Consider the following 27,856-nt stretch of genomic DNA (forward strand, 5'->3'; position numbering starts at 1 on the left):
GTACTAAACATGCCTAGTGAAAATATCAGTGTGACATAATATCTTGCCCACAGTCCAGTCACTCAACTGAATCCTTTTGGATGAATTTTATTTTGTAAATGCTTTACACACAGTGTCAGTTAATTCGTCTTTATTTCCCCAAATGCAACTCATCAAGAATAGGCACTTTTCTTCAGTTACGGTCATAAATATGTTTTCATCTTCTTTGGTATAATCGTTGACAAGTGATAATAAGTAATTGTTGAAGTGTAGCTATAATAATATTGTAATATATATATTTTGTCATATTACTACGACGGACATTAGACATATTATATGTTTGATAAGTAGTTATAAAACGTCACGGGTGGAGGATTTAAACGTCTAGCCTACCTCTCCTTAGTCACGGGGGGCGACTCACGTTAAATAAAATCAGAAAATACCGTAAAACGGCTGTCTGTCGCTTTCGACGACAAACGCGTTTCCTCGGTCGATGTGATGTATTTTTTTTATTTTTTTTTTTAAGCCCGTGAAACTCGGTGGTAGCGAGTAAAATAGATTTTAACTCGGTCGCTGTTCGTATAGTGAGCGTTTTACGCGTTCGATTTACCGACAAACCGATGAAAACGGCGCTCCGGGCCCTTTGACGCGCAACATCCTGTAAAATAATAATATGACGTGTGCACCGTTGTGATGTGACTTTTCGTGTGATTCGCCGCAGGTGTTCGAGCGGACGGCTGCAAGCGGGCGGCAACGGTGTCCGATGCTTTGGTCACCGTCACCGCGGCCGCGGTAACGACGCACGGCGTCCACGGAGCACACGCCATGTCGGCCACGGGCGCAGCCGTGCTGGTGGCCACGGCGCTGGTGCTGCTGCAGTGCGCGGCCACCGGTTGCGCCGGACAGAGCGCGGCCATACGGCACGGCCGGTCGCGGAACGCCAGGAACCTGCGGCCAAACGCACAGGCGGCGTCGGCCAAGCCGCAGCAGACGGCCACGGCCGCCGGCAGCGGGCTGGACAACGACATCGTCAACCGGCTGCTGCGGATCGTCGAGTCGCAACAACAGTTGGGCGACAACTGCACCGCCGGCACGCACCTCAACCTCGGCGAGGGCGTCGTCGACCGGTACGCCCAGGTGAGTGACTTTTTCGCTTTGAGTCGTATCGTTTAGGCGTAGTCGCGTGTCGTACAACGAACAAATAAAAAAATAAAAACCGTATTTATATGGCGACAAAAACGTTTCCGGCGATTTTCCCGAGATCGTTACAATACAATATAATATGTTCTCGTCAATATTGTTTTCGAGCACCAAATATATAATATTACAATTAGAATCGATGATTTCCCATTAATTGTACGAGTGTTTCAACTGGACGTCTTATTTATCGCGTTACTGTACCAAACGGATGTATTTCGTATAATAAAAAGACGACTATCTATAAGAAAACGATTAATTTTACAGATTATGTACATTTCTTGTTTTGTATATACTGTTAGAAAATACGCGCAATTGTACAATGAGACACTCGTCGATACTTGCACACGACGTACCTTCTACTCCCCATTCGTTATCACCGTTATCTATAATTCCCATTTTTTTATTTCCTTTTTGCGTTCCGCTTTAAATTGATTTCCAAAATTAATTATTATCAGCATATCGTTTTTTTTTTTTTTATATATACATGTTTTTTGTATGACGTTGAGCTGACAGCATTATATTGTTAAAAATAAAGGATTATAAAAGGCCATGTTACGCGTCATCAGTCAGGTCACGAACATCGGGATTTTTATTTACTTTTTCTTCATTCAAGATAAAATGTTAAAAAAAAAAAAAAAAAATCCACTTCAGTTATATAGTGTATTATTATGAGCTCAGAATTATATCGATCAGTCGATCGAAAATCGTATTATACCCCATCACGACAAATTGTGCTAATCACTTATTTAATACATGGTAAATAGCTCTATACGCGTAACGAATGGTATATTATTATATTCACGTTCAAATTAAAAAAAAAAAATGTCGAATGGTATAATAATGACGTATACAATAAAACGTTTTGTACGGAGGTAAAGTAACGTTATTTACATTGTACGGCAAGAAAATACGAATCTATCGTCTTACATTGACATTATTTTTTTAATAATATACAAAATAGTTTAAATGTTTTATTGTTAAAATATATTATGTCGTTTGAAATATACTGGAGAATGGTCGGGTTAAAAACATTTACCTTTTAAAAAATATCATATTTGTTCATCTAAGTTAACTTTTCCAACTCTTTTCTTGTGAAAATCGAGAGTTAGATTTAATTAAAAAATATATATGTCTTTTAAAAGTTTCTATTCTTTTCAATTAAATAATAACATTTATGAAATAAACCTTTTATAAATCTGACAGAATAAAACAATATTCTAAAAATAACTGAAACATGAACAATAATAATATTTACTATGAGAATTGTATTATTGATGTTGCTATGTTAAAACAAGAGTTATCAAAATAATAAAAAATGTGTCGAATATTTAATTAAATATTTATATCTAAACTCTAAAATAGCTTTTATAAGCGACTTACTTATTTACATTAATTAATAATATTAATTACCAAGTAATATATTGAAGACGCAATGTACCCAAATTTTCTGAAAAAGTCTCTTTTGATCTTTTTTTTTCTTAGTAATATTCTTAGTTTGGTGGTCATAAAAAATAAAAAATATAATATAGGTATCTAACGTGTATGAACAAAACATGATACATTTAAACATAATATAATATTATAGTAAGATCAAGACATCAAGTGCATGCATGTCTTAAAAAATCTAAAATGTATTAAAAATATATGAAAAATACTTCTTGTAACATATAATTTAAGTCGATATATAATTGAAAATATATATTAAGAAAAAAATTACCTTTTGTGAAAATATTCTAAACACTAAAAACGGTATCTTAAACACACGTTTTATAATCTACTTGACATTTTTTTTATAGTTTATAAATATTCAAAATCAATAGCAGATAAAAAATAATAACGAACACAATTCGAAAAATAGATATTCACTTTAAAATTAAAATGTTAAAATGATGCGTGATAACATAAGATTTTAAATGTATTAAAAAATTAATAATCGAAGTTCTTAAACTACTATAAGTACGACTTATGAGGAATTCAAGCTTTTTGTCTGAGTATAACATTTTTAGGAAAATAATAATAAAAAAAAATACTTTTTAAATAGCTTCAAATTAATCTTGAATTCTTAATATTTTGAGCATTTTACTTTGTATAGAAAATAATAAATTAACCAATACTAGAATATTTCAAGTTTGTATGATCGATATATTTTTTTTAATAATAAAAAAAAAACCCGTTTGAGTTTAAAATTTAATATTTACATTTGACCCATTATCCAAGTAACAATTAAATTAAACTTTCTACCAGGAACCATCTTCAAAATTGAAAATAGAATCTTTTATCTACTTAAAAAAGTTTCTAAAGGTACACACAATGAAATTATAAACGTTATTGTAAAACCAATACATTATACATAAATTGTTTCGCTCATCTAAAAATGGTCTCTCGTTATGAAACATTTATTTATATTGACAGAGTTATTGAAAATGTTGTAAAATATACAAAAAAAATAATGAATGATTTGTTGCTTAAATATTTTTAACACATAATAATTATGAAAATGTTTTAAAATTAATAAAATTGAAGAGTGGATAATAATTTTAGAATTACTTTTGTACTTTATTTCCTAGTTATTTAATATACATTAAATAATACAATGTGTTTTGGGTATCTAATACAAAATGCATTATATAACCAAGTTATAGTACACATTCAAAAAAATGACTACTCTTAGTATAGAATTTCTGACGAGGCACATACTTACAATATCTGCGTAGAGTAAGTATTTTTTTATTGCAAACATTTATACCGTCTTTTTTAATCAAACTAACTGACGTACAAAACTGTAGTTTGAATAGTCTTACGCACGAATCATTTAAATATTGCATTAAATTTCTATTTTTAAACATCAGTCTTATTTTTATTTGACGTTAAAATAGATTAAAATTTCCGTGAAATACTCATAAATCTAAATTACTGTCGATTGGATTCATGTATACAGTAATTTGAAGTTAAGATAAAATAAATAGATCAGAGCTGTAGATAAAAATAGATAAAAACTATTTTAATCTATTTTGGTATATATGTTTTTTATCTCTTTTAATAAATACACGTTATGTATTTTTATGACCTATTAGAAAATATTTTAATGTTTATACTAAACTTCCAACACAATATTTTTTAACCATGCAAAACACCAAATATTGAAAAAAATTATAATTTTCAATTTATTAAAATAAAACATGTACTAAATGTAAATAACATATATTTTATAAATTATAATTAGTTTAAATTAGAGGTGAAAATAATGGTATTAAGAATAAATTACATTTTTTTTTTCGAAGCCTTAGGAATGATAATAAAATATTATAATTTCTATAAAGATAATAATGATCTGTATTGATTATTATATTGAATTAAAGACCTAGTAAAAAAAAAAAAAAAAAAAAAAAAATACAATACAGATAATAAATGTATTTCATTAAATTTAGAATAAAAAATAGGAATCGGTAAGTATACAATTTGTTAAATTATTTGCTAAATATTATAATATGTTTGAATAAAATATTTAGTAAAATGGTAATATTTATCTGTAACAGTTGTCTTTTTGCATAGACATATAATATATAATTCTATTATATGTCTATGTTTTTGTGTTAAGGTGATAATAATTAATGATACTACCTATCATAAATATAGTATTATTATGTTTAAAATCATATTACATATTTTAGTAATATTAATCTATTCTAATAAAATTAAATAGGTGTCATTTAGTATGAAATATATTAAAAATATAATTTGAATTGTTATTTATCAAAAATAAATGTATTTTTATAAAATAGTACAAAAATTAAATGTCATCACTCATCATGTAATCACATAAGTATAACAATAAAAAATTAATTAATTGAAACGATATAAAATATATACTATATAGGTACTATAGACTAGAGTTTATTTTAAATAATTTATACCCATAATATTTATCAATAATTTTTAGACATTTTTGATTTTGAATCATTTTTCAATATGTTGTCAAAATGATATAAACTGAGTACTTGAGTATACTGTGTAAAGATCGAATAGTACATTTTCGTAGAAACTATTTAATCACTTGTTTTTTATAGGTTTTATAAAGGAATAGAACTTGACTATCTGATCAAAATTAAATGCTATTATCGATATTATTTATGGTCTAAAACACATTTTAGAAACATATTTTTTTACATTTTCTTTGTAAATATATTTTATAATATTATAAAGAATAAATGTCAGTGCTATTAATTAGAATATAAAAGCAAAATAGGTTTTTTGAAGAAGACGTGAGTGGATTATGTAATTATTTTTAAAATAAAACTAAAATAGTAAATATATATTTCGATATACGTCATTCGATCAGATTAGACTTGTATAAGCGTTGAAAAGGAAGAGCGAAGGTTATTTATATACATTTTTCAAAAACCAAAGTGTAAGTTCATCTAATTACCTATTATAAAGACATTTCATTGTTTTCAAATTATCCAATATAATCACGATTAATGACGAAACGTATAAACCTATTATTCACGCATTTTTAATAAGATTTGTTTTTTGTTCAAACACAAAAGAGCATTTAAAACGCTTACCCATAAACTGTTTGTTGAAAAAGTTGATAGATTTATTTTAACATTAATAATAAATTATTGAAGTCAGCTATTGTTTCAGAAAAATATATTTTAAAAATAAATATGGTAGATACATTGTCATATTATAACTATCCCTTTGTGGAATAATAATATTTTATTCGTATAATAATATATTCATATAGAAAAGTGAAACGTAATTAAAATTGATATATTTTAATACTTATATAAGCCACGTATTCATGATGATACTATAATAATACATGGGCATATTCATATAAATCATTGTTGTAGAAACCTATAAAATACAATTTAAATTTATCTTTTTTATCCATTTAATTGATATTTTAAAATGCTTTTCCTAATAAAACATTATAAACAAACCAGTAGTTGTTTAAATAATAATAATTGCATGCACTGTTTTACAAAGTGGATAATATATTATTGATAGTAGGTTATGTATTTATGTATAACTACTATGGATGGGTAAAAAGTGGAAATTGTGCCTAAATAAATTGTGGAAACATAATAAAAATACCAGGGAAGCCATTCTGATGTATTTCAAATGTTTCAAATGTGTATCGTCATTAAGCAGTTCACTTTAATGGATGTGTTACATTTGAGTTCAATGTTAAATTTAGTGCAAATAAAAAAAACGATTCTATACAGAACATAAACAAAGTGTAGACCTCTATTTCTAAAGATATTCAATAATTTATAAAAATATAAATTATATTATTATTATAAGTAATTTAATTTTATTATAGTTATCGGAAAGCTAAACTAACATTGACCCTGTAATCTGTGTATAATATTGTTTTATTAATAATTATAATATCATAACATATTATTATTCTATTGTTATCAGCTTATAAGTCAATGTACACTTTAATATCGTAAATAGATTCTTAAAATAACTAGTTTAAAATTTGTCTGAATACTTTGAAAATTACATTCTCTATAAAATAATAATAAACTTTATGGGGAAAGTTTAAAGTTTCTAATTTTAATATTTTTTGAATCGCGACAAAATAACTAAAATTGTCGGAGTAAAATTCTGTATTTTTCGTTTAAATATACAAAATTTCATTCGAAATCATCTTAATTTTCTATTCATTTGGTAAAAAAAGTATTTCCACACTAAAATAGACTGCTCACGTAACCTCATCGACACATCTACCACATCAATCACATCTACCACATCTACCACATCTACCTCGACAATGCACATTTACCATCTGCATAAAATGTTCGATATATGGGTCTGCCTCTAAACCACCATCTTACTTGGATTGGGTTTATATCCACCTCAAGACATCAAAACATCTTAATTTCAAAAATAAACTTATATTTAAACTGCTTCTCAGACTTACGTGGACTTACGGCGTACAACTCTGAGAGTCTGCCAATCCCTTGAATATTAATAAAATACAAATATTTCAATCGAAAAGTATGTGTTCAACTATACTCTACATAATGATATTTTATAATCCATCCAAACAGTAATAAATACTGCCAAAAATCTTCTATAAACGTTTTCATTCCAATACACACAATCATGAAAATCCACCAATATCTGAAATTTTTGAACACATTAGGCGTCTGAAGTGTCGTGGTGTCGAGATCTACTGGTTAGCCTCCACTAACCACATATTTGTATAGTTACAACACTGGTTGGCTCCTTCACCCAAGCTCTCTTTAGATTGTTATATAATATATACTTTTTTTTCTACGTATATAAAAATATATACTTATTGTTCAATACATTCAATATTACTTATGCGTATTATAAAATTCAAAAATAAAATAAATATATACGATTTTGTCAAAATTAAAATGCAAGTAGGTATATAAAAAATCTGTGCATGATATAATATATATATTTTTTTTAATATTCTAAGAAAACGTGCGAGGAATCTTGTATTAAACTTTAAAGCATTTAAAAAGTAATGCATTTTCAATCACAAAACAATTCGAAAATGTTTGGATTTTGTTCGTGTATTTTGTCATTTATATTTTGAATTACAAAAAAAAAAACCAAATTGATTTTTTCGAAAACAGGTGTCACGTAAAATGTCTCGCCTTTCCATAATTAATTTCGAGTTTACACTGATTATCTTGAGAAATTATAAATTGTTAATAAAAGTACTAAAACATTTTTTGTTTTGTTTCCTTCGAGTTACAACTTAATTTTTTGACAGTCCCTAAAGGTGATTAAAGATTAGCGTCTACGTAGTACGACGGCGTTCAGGATATGCAATTATCTTATATACATGTTTAATGTATTAACTATTATTATATTGTAAATTATGAAACATTAACTATATTAAAAATAAAACAATATAAATGTTCTAAATTTGATAATATATCGTTTAATTTATAGGTATCTAATATTCCTAAACATTATGTTCTTTTGTGATCTTTACACACGATTAATATCGTAAATCTGACTGTAATGTAGCACTAGTTGTCAATTTATAATAGCATATTTTAAATGTCTATCTCTAACTGGTGTAAACATGGGAAGACACAAATAAACGCTTCAAAATGCACTGAACCTTAATATAAAGCTTACACAGCTACCGTTAAACCCAACAACTTTCATTTGATATAATTAATATATTACCTATGTAGGTGCACCAGCCAGTAGTCCTTGATGTAAAATTGAATAAATGTCCAACGTGGTGGTCATCAATTTCTATTAAGGTACAAGGGTACCAGTGTCTTTCAATGCTATTCCCAATTCTAAAAAAACAATCTACAATAGGTGAAAAATAAAAATATCCACTATTAATATATAAACAAATACCACATTCACAACTTACTAGCCCTTACTCTGTTTGAAGTAAATGTTTAGCAAACTGCAAAAAAAATTAAAATATTCTAGAATAAAATTTTTGTTTTGGTTCATAAAAAAAATCCACATATTAAACACATATTAAATATGTTAAATTCAAATAATTGACTATAAAAATATTGTTATAATGCTATCGAAAAACTTAACTTTATACATTTTTCGAGTACAGATGAATCAAATACTAAATTTAGGATTTTATGTAGGTATAATGGTATAAAACAACTAATATGATTTAGTTATAACAAAATAACAAAATAATTTATTAATCACCATGCAATTAATAATGCTATCAATCGATGTATAAAGTTCCATATGATTTGTGATGCATTCAATTTTAAAGGTGTAATGCGCATTTAATTTTAAATAAAATAAATTTGCTTCTAGTTATCTTACAATCAGGTGAATACAAAAACATAAAGAATTTTTTGTCATCATTTAATAAATTATTAGTTATATAAAAAAAATCGAATTTTCTCTGGATGTTCTAAATATTTTTTGTCAAGGAAAATAATAATTTTCATCGGTCTTGTCCAATTTAAATATGCTAATTTTTAGAAAAAAAAATATTGAAATAACATTTTTGATAATATTAAACATAAAATTACTATACCTATTTATATGCATATTATTTTCACGATTTATTTTTAAGGGTTTTAGTATTTTCTATGTAATTACTTCATAATTTAAAAAAAAAATATATTTTTAATGTATTACAGAAATAAGGCAAATGATTATTTTATGTTTAAAAATTTAAATGGTATAATATTTTTAATGTGCATACTATAAATTTAGTAAATATATTGAAAATTAATGTATATATATATATATATATAATTTACTAGCATCAGATAATTTGTTTATGTAATTTTTAATCAATTATTCTCATAAAGTAGATAAATTTAGAGTGATATATTTTAAATATTTCTATAATCTATTATTAAAAAAAATATTGTTAAATGTTTATTATTTTTAAACTTATAAAACATAAATCAAATTTGGTGAACTAAAAAAAGAATTAACATTTTGTAGGTTGAAAACTAACGTTATAATATAAATTCTTATGTGGTTGTCAAATTTAATATAAATATATGATGTACCAACTAAATTCATGATGAATAGTTAATTTAAAATTTTTGAGATCAATTTTACTGTATTCTGAACTTTAAAACCTTCCAAAAGTATTACGGTTATAAAACTCTATTTCTACATAAGTCAAACTTTACAATCAATTTTATCATATTATTTCGTATACACTGAAAATACCATTAATAACTAAAATAATTTGATGACTTATTTGTATCTTTTTGTTTAATATATAGTGTTATTATAAGTTATAAAGTACATAGTTATATTAGACACGCATTCGACATTTAATTTATCTGACATATTATTGTTTCTCGATGTGTTAATTCCATAATACCTGCTCTAGGTTTAGAGCAAAAACAAATTTTATTTGACAACGTTCGCTGGCAGGGCACAAGCCATAACGTAGTTATAAAAACTTAATCTATTCAACTAATATTATTATGCGAACGTGTGGTTGACAGAAGTCGTCCGAAATTATGGAACGAGCGGTGGTTTAGTCCAGACACAGCAATAAACGCTTTAAGTGGTCATGGTTGTGGTATACTCGTATAATAGGTACTATAATATGTGGTTAGCATTTCAAAAATTACACCACGTGTGCATAAAATACTTGAAACCTCGTTAAAATGGTATATTACGTCGTTTTTATTTTATCCGTTTGTTTTCACTAAAAGAATATTCTTAGAAACTTCAAATTTCAAAGATAAAATATGTAGTATTTTAAAATTGTCTTTGGTTATAAATAATTGACGTTTTACTATTTTGGACATTTCGGTGTTTTTAAAATATATTTTTTTTCTTAATAATATATTTAATATATTATATTCTTTTAAAAAAAAGACAAATCATTTAATCATAATATAACTCAATGTTTAGACATATACAATATAAATTTCTTCGATTATAGATAAATGTATTATTGATAATAGGTAATACACTTAGAATATCGAACTCCATAAAAAAAAATAAAATCAAAATCGGGGAATTTTTTCTTCTGTATAGTTAGGTTTAATTCGTCATTGAATAGATTACTGAAATAAATAGGTATGTTAAATTTAAATTTGATGATAAATCAATACATACGAAATACAATTTTGAGTGGATATGATTTTTTGGCTATATTTTCAAGAATAATTTATTACAATATACTTATTATGCTATTAGTAATTTACTTTTGTATTACATAATACAGTTGGTTGCACTAATTTTGTAAACAAAAAACCCACGTATTTTAATATTATTTAATATGAAAGGATTAACTTAAAAGCCGATATCGACGTATCGTAGATTAGTGTGGATATGTTTGTAGAATAAATAGCTTAAGGGGCCGGCACACTTATATTTGTTTCTCAATCTGTCTGTCGCTCAATATAGCAACAAAGGTACTCTGTATCTCTACGATCAAAACTATCTGGTTAAGTTTATAGCAAAGGAACCTACTATTGTCCTTAGGAGGATATATTTTGTGTATCGAAGGATAGATTTTTTTTTTTAAATGTATTTATTTATTGAGAACTAAGGATAAAATATGAAAGAAATTAAATACAATAAATCTTTAATCTAAATTAAATCACGCTTTCATTTACAACGAATTAGAATATTGAAAAAAACTATCAGGCTAGTGCACAGGAAACATCTTTGTTTGTAGAACGTATAAAAATGTCTTTACCATACACTGAACGAGTCGTAATCGTATAAGTATGAAATACCCCTGTTGCTTTATTACACACAAGACAGCAAAAGAAAACAAATGTTGGTGTGGCGGGCCCTTAAAATTAACCTAAATATTATACAAATCTGAATGTGTAAAGTAAATAATAATAAAAGGCAAAACTTTTAAAGTCTCTACGAATAATATTTTAAAAACAAAAGCAAAATAAATAAAATAATTATTTTTAGGTTAAACATCAAATTTTGTCGAAATTGTTTGGTAACTTACAGACCAAATTTTCAATTCTTAGATCTTATCTTGGATCTTCAATATTAATATTAATATTTTGAAAATTATTTCATGTCTATTAAATATACTTAATTATAAATATTTGATAAAAATATCAAGTTCTTATAGTAATTTATTTTTGATATATAACAACAATTTCGTCAAAATCGAACGTTATGTAAATATCACAATTGTTTTGTTTTTTCAAATTATTTTTAAATTACTTGACATTTTGTATCTAACCTCGAAGTATATGTCAAAATAAACTCAGTTATTTTCATTAATTATAAAGGTGAGGTAAAAATGAAAAAAATACACATAATTATGAAACTAATACATTCATTGCTTCTTTTAGAATCTAAAATGTATTGTAAGTGCGTTCCTTTATATTTTTTACATACCGTTATAATAATTATCTGAAGTCAAGAGATACAATTAAAAAATTGTTATTCTTTGGTTATATTTTTAATATAATAATCAAAGAATGGCAGTTTACATAATATAGTTATGTTACATTTATGAATAACCATGCACAACACGTCTTTAACAATAGGGCGATTAAGCATAAACCACACGATCGCTGTAATAATATACCTATTAAAAATCGAATTAATAAGGTACACCAAGATATGATTTTTCCATATACCTATTAAAAATCATGAGCGAATTCCTATTTGTTAGAGTTTTTAGTATTATACGACATGATATGTGTTATTTCGCGTATCTTGACTTTACAGTTGTAAACAATCCACCAGATTCTTCTATTTTCATAAGTTATCACAATATATAACAACAAACAAACAAAGAGCTTTAAAATTGCACGGAACATCTTAAGCGAACAATGGGAGTATTGTAGTGAAATTTGAAACTATTTAAGTTATTTGTTGTATTAAGACTATACCATTCATACATGACAATATTCGGGTCTCGGAATGACACAGGAATAACATATTATAATACTACGTACCTAGGGTACTTTTACATTAAATTTATTAAGGAATCGTACAAGTGTATTAAATGAAACATTTTTCTTTAAATATATAAATACAATCGAATGAAAGCATAATATTATGCTGATAAATGAAAAAAAAAAATATGTCCAATTATTGACATCTTATTTGTATTCCAAAACAGGATAATGTTTCATTGATCTGTACATAAAAGACCTTCTGCAATGATTTAAAATAAAAAGATTCTAGGAATTTATTTCAAGATATTGTTTTAGAGAGTTACGTGTGATAATAGAAAAAAAATATGTTATTCAAATCCAACTGACATTTTTGACATTATTAATATATTTTATTATGTAATATACTCGTATAAAGTATTATGGTTTGTATTTATACAATATATTAAAACTGTGGATTATATTTTTATTACTAGACAAAATTATACGTCATTTTTTATATTTTGATTCGTATTTACAAAATATACATAATTGTAAATTAACATAAAACAATATAATACAATTTATTAGAATCAATCAATAGTTTGCTGTTCTGTATTGATTATTAATATATTAAAATTTAATTAGATATTACAAAAGTACAAATAATATAATAAATTATTAGATTTCAGATGTAAAATAAACTATGAAATAAACACTACAAACATAAAAGTAATGGAATGAAATTGAATAAGATGAAATTAAATTGACTATAAAAGATTTCTAAAATAATAATTTGTACGTTAAAGACGAGTAAAAATAACTGAAATTATTTAATGTTCAATGTTTTATTCATAGTTCATAAATATTAAAATACTTCATTTCTTCCACAAATAGTTACTACCTATATGAATTTATGTACAGAATAGTAATATAATAACTGTCTATGTAGTAGTAATACATGTATAATAATAATTGTATGTATATATTTATTAATAAAATATATAATTCTATAATTATATTATATTATTATTTTATTTAAAATTAGTTGACTATTGTTTTAATAATTATAAACTCGTTTCAACTTTTATTTAGTTAAATCTAGATTGTAAATTATTACATCATTAATTAGTAATAAAACTTTCTCTGTAATTAATTAAACTACCAAATATAATTATAGAAGTTTTTGCGTTTAACATATTTAGTGGTTTAATACTATAATGTTAAGTTTGTGATTATTATTTTTTAATAAATATATTAAATACCATTGAGAAATTCTAAAAAAATAATTTTGGAATTTACTATGTTATGTATTTGTATGGTGTCGAGTGAATCTCGTCAATATGTGGTTCTCTTGATAGAATTTATTAAGTTAGTATTCAACGATGATTACGATAAAAAAAATGATTCTGAGCAGAGACTGCATGTCAGTATATATCTATACATATTTTAATACATTATATAATTTTGATGCTAAAGTAGTTTATTTTTCTATAAGTAATGCAGGATAATTTAATTTTTGATGAATACTCACTTTAGAGTTTCATATTATTTATGATTGTTATTAAGTATTAATACATTATGTATATAATTACACAATATTAGCGTAGGCACCAAAGGATAGTGTTTTTAGTTTAAACAGCTTAAACTTACTAAAATATCTTTAAAATTTCATCAAATATAGAAAACCATAATATACTAAGCATTATTAAAAAGATTTAAGTCCATATAAATAATATTTTGGAGTTACAATAAAACACCATTTAATACTTCGTCGAAATTCAAATTTAAAATAATCACAAATATTTTTTACAATTATTGTATTCTTGAGATTTTTAGGTTTCTATAAATACTGATTATGATTTTTAGGTTTTAAATTGGAAACTTAATGCATTTTTAACTTTAAAATAATTTAAAAACTTACGTAATTTTGATGAATTTTGTCAAGATACTGAATAGTGATAATGAATTTACGATATTTTTAACATCTATAATAACTATTTATCAACGATAACTTGTATCACAATTTCAAGGTTTTCGTCAAGCATAATATTTTGTATCAGTGTTTAAGACAACTAAACGAATTCAAAAATATTAAATAGTTCAAAATTGTGTATTTAAAAAATTATCTATTTTTAATGAAATGTTTCAATTTTTAAATTATAAGAAAATATTAATTATTGTTATTTTGGGTATGAATATCCATTGTCATAAAAAATTATTCGATTGATCATAAACATGTAATACAATCTCGCTGTACACCATTTTTTTGTTTAAATTTTTTTAATAAAATTTTATAAAAATATGATAGTATATATTATTGATTTATCATTTCTTATACGGTAGTAACATATCAATTTGTAAAAAAAAAAAACGTACATCGTAAAATTTATCCGCTCAGGATCTTCAACTACAAAACATTATTATTATTCGAAATATATTAATAATAATATGTCGTATTTATTCATACAGTTGATGAATATACACTTAAAATTAGAAGTAAAAAAAAAAAAGATGCATTTAATCCAAAATCATGAAACAAGTGTTCATAAACAACAAGGTTTGCATGTGATTTTAATTTTACTGGCCACCCGAGCTACACAAAAATAGCGAGTGTAAGATTTCAGTAGAATGAAGAAAGGAAATGAAATGTTGCTCCCATGGGATAAATAGTGTATGAAACGCATACAGGTTTCATTCGCAACAATGTGTTAAGACCTTTTTTCACTTTAAAGGGTAATATTTTGTTACGAATCCAATTTAGAAAAAAATAAAAGTAGCTGAGCATGAACGTAGGAACCTTTTTATCTAACCTATATTGAATGATTGTATTTGGTGTTCCTTATAATTAAACTTTAAACATAAGATATGAATTATATTTAATTTATATATATTACGTTTAATAATTGTATACATTGTGCATACAAAATGTATTGGTTTTAATAAAAAAAAAACCGATTTTTATTGCTACTGAGGTAACTAATTTTATTATTAGAGTAATATAGCCGTAGGTTGAATTAATTTTAGTCAAAAACATCGTAACGATTATATTATAATATAGAACGACTACCTATAGTATTATTATTATTCATTTATGAGTCAATACTGACTTACCATAAAACGGTGTGAATATTATTGCGGTATAATTATTTATTCCACGGTGTGCTATTAACTTTTACTATTGCTTATGTGAAGCTTGAAATTAATCTGAATATTTGTAAAATATCAATGAGTTTACATATTATAATGATAATAATGTACGTAAAAGTTTAAAGTTCTCATGGATAATATTTTTGAACCACAGCAAAATAACTAAAATTTTTAATTGTTATTGTTTGATCAAATATCTAATTTCCTCAAAATTTGAAGTTAAAATAAAAAAACGTCTTTATATACTCGTATATTATTTAGATGTTAAGTTTTCAGCAAGAATTTACAAGGGACCTTGTATTTAATTGTCAGACTTTGATATAAATATTTGAATTCTTAGCTAAAAAATAAATAGCAAATTTTAATGAATTTCAGAAAAGTTTTAATTTTAAATGTTTATAAAACATATTGTAAATATAATATTTTTTAATTGATTCCGGAAAATGTATGAAAAACTTTTTATTAAACTTTGAAGATTTTTATCTAAAACATTTAATAATCCATAAATAAATAAAAAAATAAAATAAAATTTTAATACCAATAAATAGCAAAAAAGTGATGGACTATATCGCAATGAATGACTAGCTAATTATAATATTAATATTTATTGAGCATTTCAAATCTTGAAATTGGTTTTGTATATAAGCTACTGTTTTTCTGTATTTTTTATTTTTTATTATTCCTGATTATTTTGAAAAGTACTATACATTTTTGTTTATTTTTTTTGTATCCTAAAGTACCAATTAGATCCAATTTACTTTCAGAAAACATCTTAAAAGTTATTGAAAAAATTTACTGCTCAAAAAGTGGTGACATGCACAAAAAACAGACATCATTGTAAAATCAATACATCCATCGCTTCGCTCAGAATCTAAAAAAAAAAATAATACAAGTAGCTAGAAAATAATACGTTATGTTGTTAAAATAATAAATACAAAATATATTCCAGACCAATTTATACACAATTAAAAAAGGTGTACACAGTATACACATTGACATTGAATAGGTTCATGATATAATTTAAGATTTTTCTTGTAATGTAATATTGTTCTGCCTGCGCATAATGTTTACTCACCTTAAGCTAATGCTTTTCCAAAATATATCACTGTAATATATTATACCAGCTTATCTTCTACTGTTTCTTAAATCTAAATGACATCGAAAAGAACATTTGACCCTATAGTCTAGGTACTGACATCTATTATATAAATCCAATATATTATACAATTCTTGAGTAGTACGTTTTACCAAAACTGAAGCTATTTTTATTATATTTTTACCAAATCAGTTTTATTCATAATGTTATATTTTTTAAAACAGTTTAGGTTTTTTCAAAGAAGAAATATAACTACAGATTATATTTTTAAGTTATGAAATTACTGGAGAAATCGGAATAAATAAAAAATATTTGCTTAACATCTTAAAAAATAAAATACAATTTAACTATTTATAGTCATATTTAAAAATATAATTTATATTTTAATTCAAAATCATTACATAAAATTAATTGACAATAATAATTGTTGATTTTTGAACAAGATTCTTGTTTTTGTGCTAATAATTTTTATTTTTATTCTAAATTAGGATTTCCAATGGTTTTTTTTTTGTGTTACAATTGTTGTTATTATTTAAAGATTAATACGTTTATTGTTTAATTTTAGTTATTACTGTTTCTAATAACATACACAAGTTCAACGAACTGTTATTGCAAAATACGAAATTATGATTGGCCAATTCAATTTTATAGATCAAATAGTTTAGTATCATCTGATATACACATTGTATATTTTATTGTATTATTATAAAGATATTACAGTATGAGTACGCGAGTTAATGGGGTTTTAGTTGAAGTTAAATGTTGTGTGAAAACTAGTACCTACATACAAACACTATTAGAAAACATTATAAAGTTGACAAAATATATATGAACGAACGAAATACGCTATTGAGATGAAATTGAGAACTTCTCGGAACTTTTTTAAATTCTACACCATTTATTGATATAAACACACGTGTTTATAATATGTATAATATACATTGTATATATATTTACTACGATAAGTTGGTAACGTAAACTTTACTGCTTTCGAGTACGAGGTGTGTATGATAATATTATTATATTTGAATTTCACTTTAAAAATGAATGATAATAACGGAACAAGAAACATTAAGGAGCAGTCTCATATGAGAATTTCTCAAGCGAAAATATGAACAACATGCATTTTATTTTTAGTTCGATACACACTGAAATTACAAAATATTTCAATTTTGAAATCAAAAACATCGGGGAATGATTTTCTATAAGTTCGTATCTAAGAGACAGCTGGTAACTACTGTTAAATAGTATTATAATATATGTATTTATAATTTATGTACTCACTACCTCTAAATGTGAACTATAGACACAAAGGTCACAAAGGACTCCTATTTTAAACGTGGTTCCTTCAAACATCGTATGCGCGTAGAGCATAATCCAATGTGTCTATCACTATTCAACGCTCATTTGTGTACAGTAACCCATCGTGCTATTGATTTTGATCATGGGTATTTAGGACGAGTTAAAAGTAAGTACACATTACACACAATACATGTGTTAAATTGAATCAGACGTGCGCATTATAATAATTATATTCTCGAGGATGGACATTAAATAGTTTAAAAATAAAATTAAGTCAATTTTCGCTATGTTAAGTTATCATTGTTAATTTTTTTGTTACTTTCAATATAACAATAAGTCACTTTTTAAAATGTATACATAACGTGTTAACTTCAAATTAGCTGGGTTCAGAAACATTAATGTTAAGTTAAATTTGTACATAAACCTGAGCATTGCACCCGAAATACTGAATTTAAATTTTTTCAATATTAAATCGGGTACTTATTGAAAACCGGTATTGATAATACACTAATTAGTTACCTATTCTGACTATTTGCGTTTGAATTTAGAACTATAATATTGCGTGTTTTCAAAGCATACGATGAATTATCTTATATTAAAATAGGTACTTGTATCAATTTTATAAATTAACTGTTATTTACGTTTAAAAAATAAAAAAATAAAATGATGAACCATTGTACACCTGTTAGTATTCAGTATTCATGTAGTTATTACTGGAAATTTTTGTTAAATTTATATTATAGTGATAATATTTAAATAAGTCTTTAAGTTTTATGTTTCCGTTAAAGTTATTCAAGTTATTGGTTATATCACTTTTAACTAAATTGCAATGTTAAACAAAGTAAGAATTTTATTTAAATAAAAGTTTGTATAACATAATATATTGAGCTATAACTATTAAAATTAAACAAAACTGTAATATATTTCAAATTATATTGAAGTATAAATTGTATATTTAGTACACGTCTTATGCTTCGATGCATGTTATAAATATTTTTTTTGAAGAGGGCGTCCCAATACTTTTATTATATTAACGAATAAATTATCAGACTATAAGTGTAGTTGTCGTGAGTTAGTTGTAAAATTGTAAAAGGAGAAAATTCAGCTCTACCATTAGGTTAAGAAATTATTATATAAATATATAATATTATACCTTGCGTAAAAAAATATTGCTCATGAATTGGCCTACCTGAGATATAACTACTGCCATCGCCAATACTATTTTTTTTTTTTAGTCGTTTCGTATATTTTAAAATAATTTAATTTACATTATCATATAATTTCAATTTTTCATAATATAGTATTGTCAATTCTAGTGATGGGTAGGTAATAAATATAGTTTTTTTTTAAGATGAGCTGTTAATATTATAACAGATGACTTGACGGTGACTCGGCCTATTTGATGTGATACATGAATTGTTCAATAGGTTGTTATTTATAATATTTTTATTTTATTATTAAAAATAAATAAATAAATAAATAAGAACATTTACAATCGGTAAAATTAAAACCAATTATAGGTAAATTTATACGATGGGGGAGGGGGTATAAAAATAAAAACTGATTGACGTGATAGAAGTGAGATACGACATCACCTTAATTGGGTTAAATATTAAAACATTATAATAATGTGTATGTTTTTAATTTTTTAAGAGGTCATATGACCGATTTTGTATTAAGTGACGGGGCGGGCGGGATATTCATAAAATACAAAAAATAAATAACTCAACATAAGTTAATATGTTAATAATTGTCAGTTTATTTTAACCATTGATTTAATTAAGTTAAAAAATGAACAAAAGTATTATGTATCTTAAAACTTTTGTTTTTTAAATGTATTCTTATCAACTTAATTCAACAACCAATCAACTATGACTTATTATAAAAAAGTAAAGTCAAGTTTAAACAAAAAGTATAGGTAAGAGTCTTACCGTAAGACAGAGTTGTTTTATGATAGTTTAATTATATGGCGTGTCTTCTCAAAGTAAATTTTATGAAATGTTTCTCCTTAATTTTTTATCGTATAGGTCATCACTTGCTCACTTCATGCAATGGTCTAACAAGTGTCCATCTTACGAATTACGCCATCATTCCTGGCGTGTAACATATACATAACACCCTATGCGAACTTATCTATTAATTAGCATAAAATTTAACATTAAACCTCTATAATTATAAATGAGAAAAACGACTAAAAATTACTACCTTCTAGTCACAACGTCTTTTGAGTTTTTGACGAAACCAGATATGTTAAAAAGTTTTAATGTTTCGTGAGTTCAATTAAAAACGTAGTTTCTAAAAGCGCTATTCCAAAGTTATAATAAATATACTATGTTTACCGCCGTACTTTTAAATACAATATGTAATTAATTACCAGCTAACTTATATTGGCCTAGGTACTCATTACTTTAAGACATTTTTAATTTCTTGCAAAAATTAAGTTAACAAAATAGAATTAGTTTTTCAGAATGTATTATATTTTATGATTAAAAATTATATTAACAATAGGTAAATTATCTCGTATCCACCAAATCATATTAACGAATTCAAGATATTACGTTGTGGTTGTTTTAAAATTTAAAACTGATACAGAGTTTGAGGAATAAAAACCAATTAGTTGTAGGTTTTAAGAAGAGTGATTTGGTTGTGACAGTTCTCTTAGTTACCGTCAATAGTGTGAAACCGTATAGTCCATATTCAATATACTAGAATATATCTAATACGAGTATACTATTAAGAAGTTATTTATGAGTTTCTCAATTCATTATCAAGGCGTAATCTTCTCAGGATCGTAATTCAATGGTCTAAAATTTAATATTCGATACTAATACTAAGATTAACGAAACTTTCTGAGTTTTTAAATCTCAGTATCTGTCTCCTTTTCAACGGTTTTTAATTGATTTTTCAATTTTTCCAACAAAATAAAATTAACAATCCTGGTTTATGTGGGTCAGTTGGGAAATAAATCAAAATAATTGTATTGCTATTATTATTATTATTATTATCATAGGGGCAATGTCATAAAATTAACGAATAAATAAATATTTTCAAAACATTGAATAATATGGACATCGAATATACAGTTGTCCGGTTATGATTGAATTATTGTCGAAAAATACCACTTTTTAAGTACCAACTGCTTCAAATCTCTGAAGTTGTTTTATAGAACTTTGAAGCACTCACTCAACCTCAAAAAGCGGTCACTATGTACATAAGGAAAACAACTTGGTGTTTTCTCCGCTGCATGGAAAAGCGATGAATCATAGAAATGTTTTTGCGGGTCTTTGTAATAATTTATTATTTAATATTCCGTATATTTTCTCATCATCAGCGTCGATAAATTTAAAGGCGTATTGATCATAAACTGCTTGAATTAATGAAGTTTGTCTATGACGCATTAACGTTAATGATAAGCTTATTGGCGTTCAGAATTCGATGTCTTAATTAAAAATATTAATACATTTTTTTAATATAAAGATGAGTTCTAATTTAGGTATACGTATATTTTACCTAATATAGCGCAAACAAAATTTGAATAATTAAAATTTATTCATATGAACATAAGATTACAAAATTAAGCGTATCAACAAGTTTGCTATGGTAATGTAGTTATATTATACATCGGCTGCTGAAGGCAATATAATAATATGGGTATCACATCGTAAAATTGTACGTATTGTAAAATATATATTATATTATAGGTACACATAAAGTTTGTTCTAAAAAAATACTCCAATGTCAATAAAAATTTGATTACATAATGGCTATGTATTATTGGTACTTAATAAGAATTTTACATACTTTTATCTTAATTAAAATTATTAAAAAAATTTATTCCATTTATAAATTATAAAAATAAACATTTTAACAGATATTTATACTTATCTCAATAGATTAATTATTGTATAATTTATAGGTGACGAACTAATATGTTACAATCAATACTATTTTATATAACAGATTTTTAAAATAATCTAGATATTTAAAAATAATTTAAAAAAAGTATCTATCTATAAGAAGCAACTTTTAGTATCTAGATAATTATATAATTGATTATTATCATAAAGGATAATGTCAAAAAATAAATATTCTTAACAATTGTTTGAAAAAATTAAATTAAATCTACAGTAATCGTATTTAATTTTTTTTTTCAAGATAATCTTGAAACTTAATTGGCCATTAATTTTAAAGTAAACATTTGTAACATCCCCACTTCTCTTGTCTTTACCGTTCAGTGTGTTCCCAATGGAAAAATTATATTATATTAACGAAGTCTCGGAAACTCGCTTTGGTGTGTAATATCAACCATATTTAAGTAAAAGCCTCAATGTTTGATATATATATATATATATTATATTTAAGACAGTTAGACAGATAATGTATACTAATTTATAAAGAATATGAGATGTTATCGATCTGAGTATGGTGTACCGTCTGCCACGAGTGTGGGTGTTCGCCGATAGCGGTGCTGATAGTCGCGGAGTCTTCTCCACTGTCATATTTTTGTTCGTGTCGCATACTCCTGCCAAATACGCATTGGTCATTATCATATACCACAACGCACGTTGGAAAACTTTAAGTCATCAGTCGGTCCCGCTCGCTATTCCTAACATTCATCATATTAGCCATGGCCTGCCTAACTAGTAATGTACGATGTCAATATAGACAGCAATCGTTACACATTTTTCAAACAATTCAAATTATAAAAAATGAAAGATTAACAATATACACCCAAGTTTTGGAACACCAAACTAGCTTATATGCTAATTATATGTTTTAAAATAATTCAAATAAATATATGCAGATATATCAAACGATTAAAAATAAAAATCTATACAGTTTTTGTTAATATATTATCATGATTATAAGAGATTACCAAATGGTTTTATTTCAATGAAAATAAAACATGAATCAAAATATGTATAAACAATATCATTAAATACTTTTTAGTTGCATTTACATTAAATCGATTCACCGTGTAAACCTCACTGTGTAAATTTTACGAATCTAAAAAAATATTAAAGCATATATAATGACGTATAATATGAAATAGATAAAAAATATCTAATAATTTTTAATCATAAAAAAATGTATATACATATGACTTCAAAGAGGCTATATGATGAGATAAGAGTATATATTTTTATTACTATCCTAAGCTACCTTATATATAATTTTACTGGCTTAAATATTTTATAAAGAGAGTTAATTATTTTCAAATCATAGTTGAATTGATTTTAATATCTACACTTTCTAATTTGTAGATATTATATACATGTATATTTTAATTATATAAACCGTACGTGTGTTGGTATTTTAAATAGTATATCATGTAAAAATGTCAAGAAAAACGAAGTTTAATATACTATTTTATAACTATGTTTAAGATTCTATACGAATCAAGGAATTTATTGATTGGATATTTTGTCAAGAAAACGTTTTTTCTTCGAGGTTAAAAAGTTTTAAAACTTTCATGCCCCTCTTTACAGATCAGGAATCTTATCTTAATGGTTCATTCATGAGGTTATTTTTGATTTTGTCAATAGTTTCTCTACGCGTAGGTAGAGCAATGACAATCTCAACAAAATGTATATAGCCATATAGGTATTTTATTGTAATTCAGAAAGTAATGAACATTTAATGTTTTAAAGACCAAAAGGTTAGGTTATATACTATAAGCACATTATAGTAATCAGTGTAATTACTACTCCGAGTAATTTGTATGCTGTACATTGTAATGATTTATTGTTTTTCCTAAATATTTAATGATGATAAAAATAAATAATAAAACACCATTCATTATCTTATACACTATAGTTACACCGATGTAAGCGAACTGATATGATGAGTGACGATTTTATAATTATTTTGTGTTTGCCGTTCATATTTCAGTGTAAAGTATATTATTTACAATATGTAATATAAAAAAGTTTGTAAGAAATATATTATAGTTTAAGTTCTAGGTTTATACTCCAGTTGACCCAAGGTTAGGGTAACCATCAGGTTAAAAAAAAGTAAAAGTAATAACTCTCGCTTGATAAGGACGTCCCCAAGTAGATTAAAATACTAAACGTAAAGATAAAGTTAATAATAATAACTGTTGGTGTAAACTTAAAAGAAAACCAAAAAATGGATTTAGTAGGTACTACAAATAATTAGGTTAAAATATAATAGGTAAAATATTTGTCTAATCAAAAGTGTGTTTAAAATATCATAGTATTAACGTAGTAATAAATTTAATCAGGTGAATAACATAAACATATATGGTTTATTGGATAAACTAAAGTTAAGTGGATTATCGTAAGAATAAAAGACTAAAAGAGCTTATCAGTTATGACTTACTATAGGTATTACAGAATTCGTTAGTTATTTTGTGTTTCTGAAGATGTATTATTTATTATTTATTATAACGTACTATTTTTGTTTATTGTATTTCTTTCTATAATATAATAATATAATATAATATTGATCAGTGTTTAACTTGGCCAAATGCTACCCATGTACTTATTTTATAAATTTGAATAATCTATATAAAAGCAAGACAAGGTTAGGTTAGGTTACTGGTGAAAAATTACTGTTAAATTTTATTTTTTCTAAAAGTTTAGAAATAATTATTATTGATCAAGTTTTTCAGAAAAAATTAAAAATTAGGAATATAATGCTTTATTTTTTTTTTCGATAAAAAGTTGAATTTTATTACGTTTATCTAAATAGTAGAATCGATACGAAATTGTTGGAACATTTATAAGTGTCATTATTATTTATTATTTATAAAGTTTTTATGTGTCGAACACTGAATATTTATATCATCATCGTTTTTTACAACAGCAAGTAAAATTTTAAATTCGTAAAATTATGGATCTCTATAATGTTTATTTTATTCATCATTAACGCGATTAATTAATATCAGTGATATCAATGATAAATTATAATACATTTTTAGCTTGCATGGGATTTCGCAGTGATAACTTAATCGTTCTATAGTAAAATTTAAATGTTCAGCTTAATAAAGTTAACCCATCGGATATGGTTATTATGTATATAATTTTCATAAGAACGAAAAAATCGGCGGGCACTTATTTTCGTTTTATCGCCTATATACTTTCATTATTTACATCCACCAACGTTAACGTCTACGTCGTTATGGCAAGTTGAGAACTGTACACTTAATGGACGGATGTATTCCTGCAGAGATAATAAGTGTCCGAGCTGAGACCATTAATCATGAGATAATACACGATTTCAACTGTTATTTTCTCGCTTCCCGTACTATAGGTAATAACTTTGGGCCTGGTAAAGTAAAAATAAGTTAACAAAAATTTAAAACGTAACTTATTAGAAAGAAGAGATTTTTGTTATTTATCCTAGAGATATTATGCTTTGAGATAAAAGCAGCTAGATAGTCATGTAAATATTACTTGTTAAATCCAACAGCGAACAATGAGTAACGCCAATAAATGAAAAATACAATTGCCGTTTTTAATAATTACAATTCGTTTTTTCTTACCTATAGGTAACCAAACCTATATTCAAATGAAAAAAAAATGGTTTGAGATAAAAGAATAATCCAACTTAATAATAGCTACATTTAATAGACTATTTCAGCGGATTAAAGTATTTTTCGGCAAATTCAAGTTTGCGAGAGAAAATGTAAAAATCCAACGTACCCTATTCATTGTTTTCAGCCATAAAGCTGGATGCTGGTTGAACAACTGTTGTATATAGTTTGACTGCACACAAAAGAATTAATCATGTGATTTTACTCGTTGTAATGATGTTATAGCTTATAAAATGGTACAACAAGAAAAGTTGAGTAGATTCTAAATTTCTGCTTTCAAAATACGTTTAAACTTAATCCTTTAATTGTTCAAAAAAGTTATAAGTTATAAATTTTAAATTTAATAAATTAAATTAATTAATAGTATAGTAAGTAATGAATAGCATGAGAAATTAAACGTGATTTTCAAATTAATTAGGAAAAACAAAAACAAAATTAGGGGATAACGGACATTTGTACACAAAATTAGTTTTTGGCAAAATATATTTTGTTATTTTGTTATACTCTAAAACAAATAAGTACGGCATTTTTACCAAGCGTTTTTATAATTAAATTTAATAATTGTTAATAAATATATTATAACTTTCAAAATATTTTGGTTATTTTTGTGCTATTTATAAACATATGTAATTCTTGACGTTTTATAGTTTTATTTTTGAATTATAATCATACAATTTTATTTTTTAAGTAAAATGTCTAGACAACTTAATACGTGGTTTTAAATAACTTATATTTATATCAACTCAAAAATATTAAAATAAATATTTATTATTTACGAATATTATGACCAATATTTTTATATAAACATTTGAATACCTATCAAATGTTGTTGGAAAAAATAACGATTTTGCCACTAAAATGTTTTCTTATAATTAAAAAAATTTAATTTTAATTATATTTATAATTTAGAGATTTTATTTTATTTTTTTGTTATGTACGAACCAATCATTGCATTACACGTTGGTATTTATATATTCGTATATTCGTACTCTTTAAGCAATATTATATAATGTTTTCTATGTTTTTGTCTAATATTAGTTAAACCTACCTTTTACCAGTATAAAAAATAAGCTACTAATAGTACTCGTAATATAAATAAATTATAAAATATCTTTAGAAATAGACATAATCCTGCTTAGAATCGTGTTACCTATTTATGTGATCGTTTATCAATGCCTTTAAATTTAACATATCCGTTACACTCACTACTAAGTACTTACAAAGTTTGGAAACTCAATAAAGATAGACAGCACTCGAAAAATACGCCATACCTACAACAGTGTATTTCAAATAAAGTATCTATATCGAACTGTTTATATTTCTTTGAATTAATTTTATATATTAAAAATATACATATTCATAATTTTATATTTAGACACAACAATAAGATAGATCAGTATAATATTTTTGTTGGAACTATGAATACTAAATCTATACCTAATAGCTATTTTATAAAAAATTATGAATTTTAATTAAATTTGAACATTGCAATTTATTTGAGTTGCATTATGGAAACTGTTTAAATGTATAACTGCACTCAATAGTTGGCATATTGCAAATTACATAAGATATAATATTATTAAATAATGACATAAATGAACTCATCATTCGAACAAATACTAAATGATCATGTATTAGAGTATTCAACTAATATAGTTCATGTTATATAAGATAACATTATAAGTTTGTTGTGGTCAGGGAAGTTATTAGATCGCTGGATCAAATATTATGTTATTACGTAAGCACTGGTGCTCCTCTAGTATTGGTTCAACGCATGCATTATAATTATAGTTGACAGGTTAAGTATTAATTACATGTTATTATATTAGTATTTTAGTAGTATTTTAGAATATACGATATGTGAACATAATTAGCACATTCATTTTTAAAATAAATGAAAATACCAAAAGTACTATAGAAATGTCTATGTCATCAATTATTACAAACACACTTTTCTGATATAATATATATATAATATATAGTGCTCAAAATTATTTTATATTTTGTATTATTGAATATATAACTTAATTAATTGTTTTATTGAACTTAAGGTTGTTATACTAACTAATTAATTAAAAAATATTTTAAACATTTTATAGAAATATAGCTGTTGACTAAATAAATGTATGTAAGATAAATGAAAACAATTTAATACATATTAGAGGATAGAGAGTAATATTAATCTTATATCATTATTATATACTTATAGTAATCTTAAAAAGATTTTAAATAAACGTGTTT

General features: G+C 25.0%; 1 protein-coding gene across 2 annotated transcripts in view; it reads left to right on the forward strand.

Annotated features, from left to right (window-relative positions):
• LOC132932443 (probable G-protein coupled receptor CG31760) overlaps nt 1–27,856 on the forward strand; it is a 136,353-nt gene that overhangs the window by 19,107 nt on the left and 89,390 nt on the right. For both annotated transcript variants that reach the window (XM_060998820.1, XM_060998819.1), the window contains exon 2: nt 701–1,116. In XM_060998820.1, the coding sequence (XP_060854803.1) occupies nt 805–1,116 (312 nt within the window). In that variant the 5' untranslated portion in view covers nt 701–804. The remainder of the gene's footprint in view (nt 1–700; nt 1,117–27,856) is intronic.

Source organism: Rhopalosiphum padi, chromosome 1, assembly GCF_020882245.1.
Source record: "Rhopalosiphum padi isolate XX-2018 chromosome 1, ASM2088224v1, whole genome shotgun sequence".
NCBI lineage: Eukaryota > Metazoa > Arthropoda > Insecta > Hemiptera > Aphididae > Rhopalosiphum > Rhopalosiphum padi.